The sequence below is a fragment of the Otolemur garnettii genome, unplaced genomic scaffold, assembly GCF_000181295.1.
Source record: "Otolemur garnettii isolate 467f Iridium unplaced genomic scaffold, OtoGar3 scaffold00002, whole genome shotgun sequence".
In the NCBI taxonomy this organism is placed as follows: domain Eukaryota; kingdom Metazoa; phylum Chordata; class Mammalia; order Primates; family Galagidae; genus Otolemur; species Otolemur garnettii.
Window position 1 is genome coordinate 5,577,558 of NW_003852397.1, and position 3,548 is coordinate 5,581,105.

Consider the following 3,548-nt stretch of genomic DNA (forward strand, 5'->3'; position numbering starts at 1 on the left):
AAAAAAAAAAAAAAAAAAAAAACAGGAAAATGGGAGTGGTAAAATACATATACCTGGCTTCCCTGAAAGGGAAAAAAAATCTTACTTGGTAAGAAACTTACATCCTCTATTTTTCTAGATGATGTTATTTCCCAGAAACAACCAGGATATTTATCATCCCAGAAGTTACTGACATCCTTCCCTTTCGGAAGTATGTCCTCTGTGTTTTTAGGGGGAGACAGTATATTAAATCAATTATATATAATTAATGATATATTCATAAAATGTATGTTATTAACTCTGGGAGAGGCAATACTTAGGGCTAAAAGAAGCCTTGAACTTTTTGTTCAAGAGCAAAACAATTCACATAATATGTTTCTTATGATAACTAAATCTCTGATTCCTGTAATAATCAATGAATTGACTCATTATTTTGTCTTTCATAGATATAAGTATACAGTTATGCTCAGCCCAATCTCGTTGTATCCTTCTAGAGAAGCAACTAGAATATACTAAGAGAATGGTTCTCAATGTAGAGCGAGAAAAGAATATGATCCTAGAACAACAGGTGAGCATATTTTTTATAAGGAATGATAATATAACTGAATGTGTTTTAGAAGAATATTTAATAGCATGGGAAAATTACATTATAATCTTAGGTAAAGTAGGATATAAAGCTGTATATAGGAGATTTGCACTAATAGTAATGACAGACCAGGTCATCTGGACAAACCCTACTAAAGAGAAAAACTAGGCAGAATATAGGAAGGGAGGGGGAAAGGAGAGAGAAGGGAGGAAGGAGGGAAGAGACATAAGGATACAAATTCAGAGAACAGAGGATGAGTCATAATGTTAGAGTAACAAGGTCTAATTTCTTTGTAATTGGAGTTTTAAAAGGAAAAGAGAGGGAGAATGGGACAGAAGCAATATTTGAAGAGATAGTGGGTGAGAATTTTTCAAAATTGATTAAAAAGTAAAACACACTACAAATTTCAAGAAGCCCTCTAAAACAAAAGCAGGATAAATATAAGGAAAGCTATACATAGATACCTTATAACAAAAATAAGTATAAAACAAAAATAAGTATAAACCAAAAATAAAAACTTAAAAACAGCAAGGAAAAAAAATGACATGAACAGGGACAACAATTACTGTGATAGCTGACTTCTCAACTGAACATGCTGAACCCAGAAAACAAAGGACTAAGACAGCTAAGGTCTTAAAAGAAAATAACTGGTGATCTAGAAATCTATGCCTGGGTAGAAATATCTTTCAGAAATAAAGATAAAATAAAAACACTTTGAGACTAACTAAGGGAGATTGAGATAATTTGTTACTAGTTGGAATACTCTAAAGGGAGCACTAGAGAACATTAATCAGACAGAGGAAAATTATCTTTGGTGGAAGGTCATAGGCGCAGGAAGAAATGAAGAGCAGCAAAGACAAGTATGTGGGTGAATCTAAGTGAACACTACATAAAACAGGAATCCTTTATGTGGTTTAAATTATACCATCTATAAAGGATTAAAATTCATCATGTAGCCGGTGACGCCTATGGCTCAAAGGAGTGGGGTGTGGGCCCCATATACCAGAGGTGGCAGGTTCAAACTCGGCCTCAGCCAAAAAAATAAAAAAACAATCATCATATAAGATCCTTACATTGTCTTGGGAAAGTGCAAAATGATACTGGATGGATGGGTCAAATATGTTACAGGTTGAAAGGAATAGAGAGGTTGACTCTAAAATTTATTTGGAAAAGCAAGGGCCAAGAACAGGTAGACTATTCTGAAGAAGAATAAGATAAGCGCCTTTCTCTACTGGATGTTGAAATAAATTATGTTAGCAAAATTGAGATAGTAGTAGTATTTGTCTAGATAAACAACTAGAATAAAGGAATAGAATATAGTCAGAAACAGATCCACTCATAGGGAAATTCAGTATATGACACGGATGCCATTTCAGACCATTGGGGAAAGCCTCTAAGAATTTTATAATGTTTTGATGCTTTATGAGTAGTATTTTGCATTTTATTTCATTTGTATTTGTCTGATACTGATATTTAAAAATTGTTTTTGGTGAGACTTTATATCCTGAGGCCTTTCTAAATTTATTTTTTAGTTCTAATAGTTTTTCACATTTTGTAAGACTTTTTTTGCATACACAATCATGTCATCCATGAATAAAGACAGTTTTGTTCTTCTTTTCCAGTCTTTATGGCTCTTACTTCTTTTTCTTACCTTACCACACTGGCTCTTATAGCTAATGTAGTGTTAAGTAGAAGTGGTAAGTACTGACATCCTTGTGTTGTTCCTGATCTTTAGAAGAAAGCTACCCATCTTTAACTATTAACTATGAGATTATTAATAACTATAGGTTTTTGTTAGTAGCCCTTTATCAACTTATGGAAATTACCTTCTATTTCATCATGAATGGGTATCACATTGTGGCAGTTGCTTTGTTTGTATTTATTGATTTTTTCCTTTTATTCTTTTAATGTGGTAAGTTACATTGATTGATTTTCACATGTTCACCAGCCCTGTATCCCTGGGATAGATGATCTCCAGTTGATCTTTATATGTATTATTATTTTTCTACAGGGCTTGATTCAATTTGTTGATATTTTGCTTAAGTATTTTTGTGACTATGTCCATGAGGGATCTTGATTCTTAATTTTTTTTTTTGCAATTTTTGGCTGGGGCTGGGTTTGAACCCACCACCTCTAGCATATGGGGCCGGTGTCCTAATCCTTTGAGCCATAGGCACTGCCCAATTCATATTTTTTTTAGTGTCCGGTTTTGGTATCATGGGTGTCTCACCTCAGAAATTAGTTGGGAAGATTCCTTCTATTTTCTGAAAGACTTTATGTAAGATTAGTATTATTTCTTTCTTAAATGTTTTATGAAACGCAACATTTCTTTGTGGAGGTTTTTAAATTATGAATTTAAATATTATATTTTGCAATTAAAGCTATCAGTTTTCTTTTAAACACTGAGTCCCACAAATTTTGATATTTTGTATTTTTGCCTTTCAGTTATTAAGAAAAATATTTTCTGACCTTTTTTTGGTGATTTCTTTTCCAGTTCTGTTATTTTCTTCCCTTTGTCCTGGTCCTCTTCCTCCTCCTCTTTAATAGCTGCTCTGGGGACTGGGGACTAAAATCTGCATTCTTAAATTACCATAGTCTTCCATGAATTCAAATTAAAATATCTCACATACAAGATCCTTTCCAGGATATGCCCTACTTATCCCTCTTTGTGCTACAGTTTCCATATAGTTTATGAAATAAATATATTTCATATTTATTATTCTTTAAGAATAATAAATTATTCTTTAAAGAAAATTATTCTTAATTATTTGTTAAAGAAAATTAAGAAATAAGACAACATAGGCTCGGTGCCTGTGGCTCAAGTGGTTAAGGCACCAGCCACATATACCTAAGGTGGCAGGTTTGAATCCAGTTCAGACCCCCCAAATAACAATGACGGCTGCAACCAAAAAATAGCTGGGCGTTGTGGCGGGCGCCTGTGGTCCCAGCTACTTGGGAGGCTGAGGCAGGAGACTCACTTGAG

The 3,548-nt window shown here is 33.7% G+C and overlaps 1 protein-coding gene across 2 annotated transcripts in view; it reads left to right on the top strand.

The window, feature by feature from the left end:
- Positions 1–3,548, top strand: part of CEP57L1 (centrosomal protein 57 like 1) — a 51,362-nt gene that overhangs the window by 41,222 nt on the left and 6,592 nt on the right. Inside the window, exon 5 of one of the 2 annotated variants that reach the window (XM_012805385.2) lies at positions 426–547. In XM_012805385.2, the coding sequence (XP_012660839.1) occupies positions 426–547 (122 nt within the window). The remainder of the gene's footprint in view (positions 1–425; positions 548–3,548) is intronic. The other variant, XM_023513197.1, reaches the window with a different exon arrangement.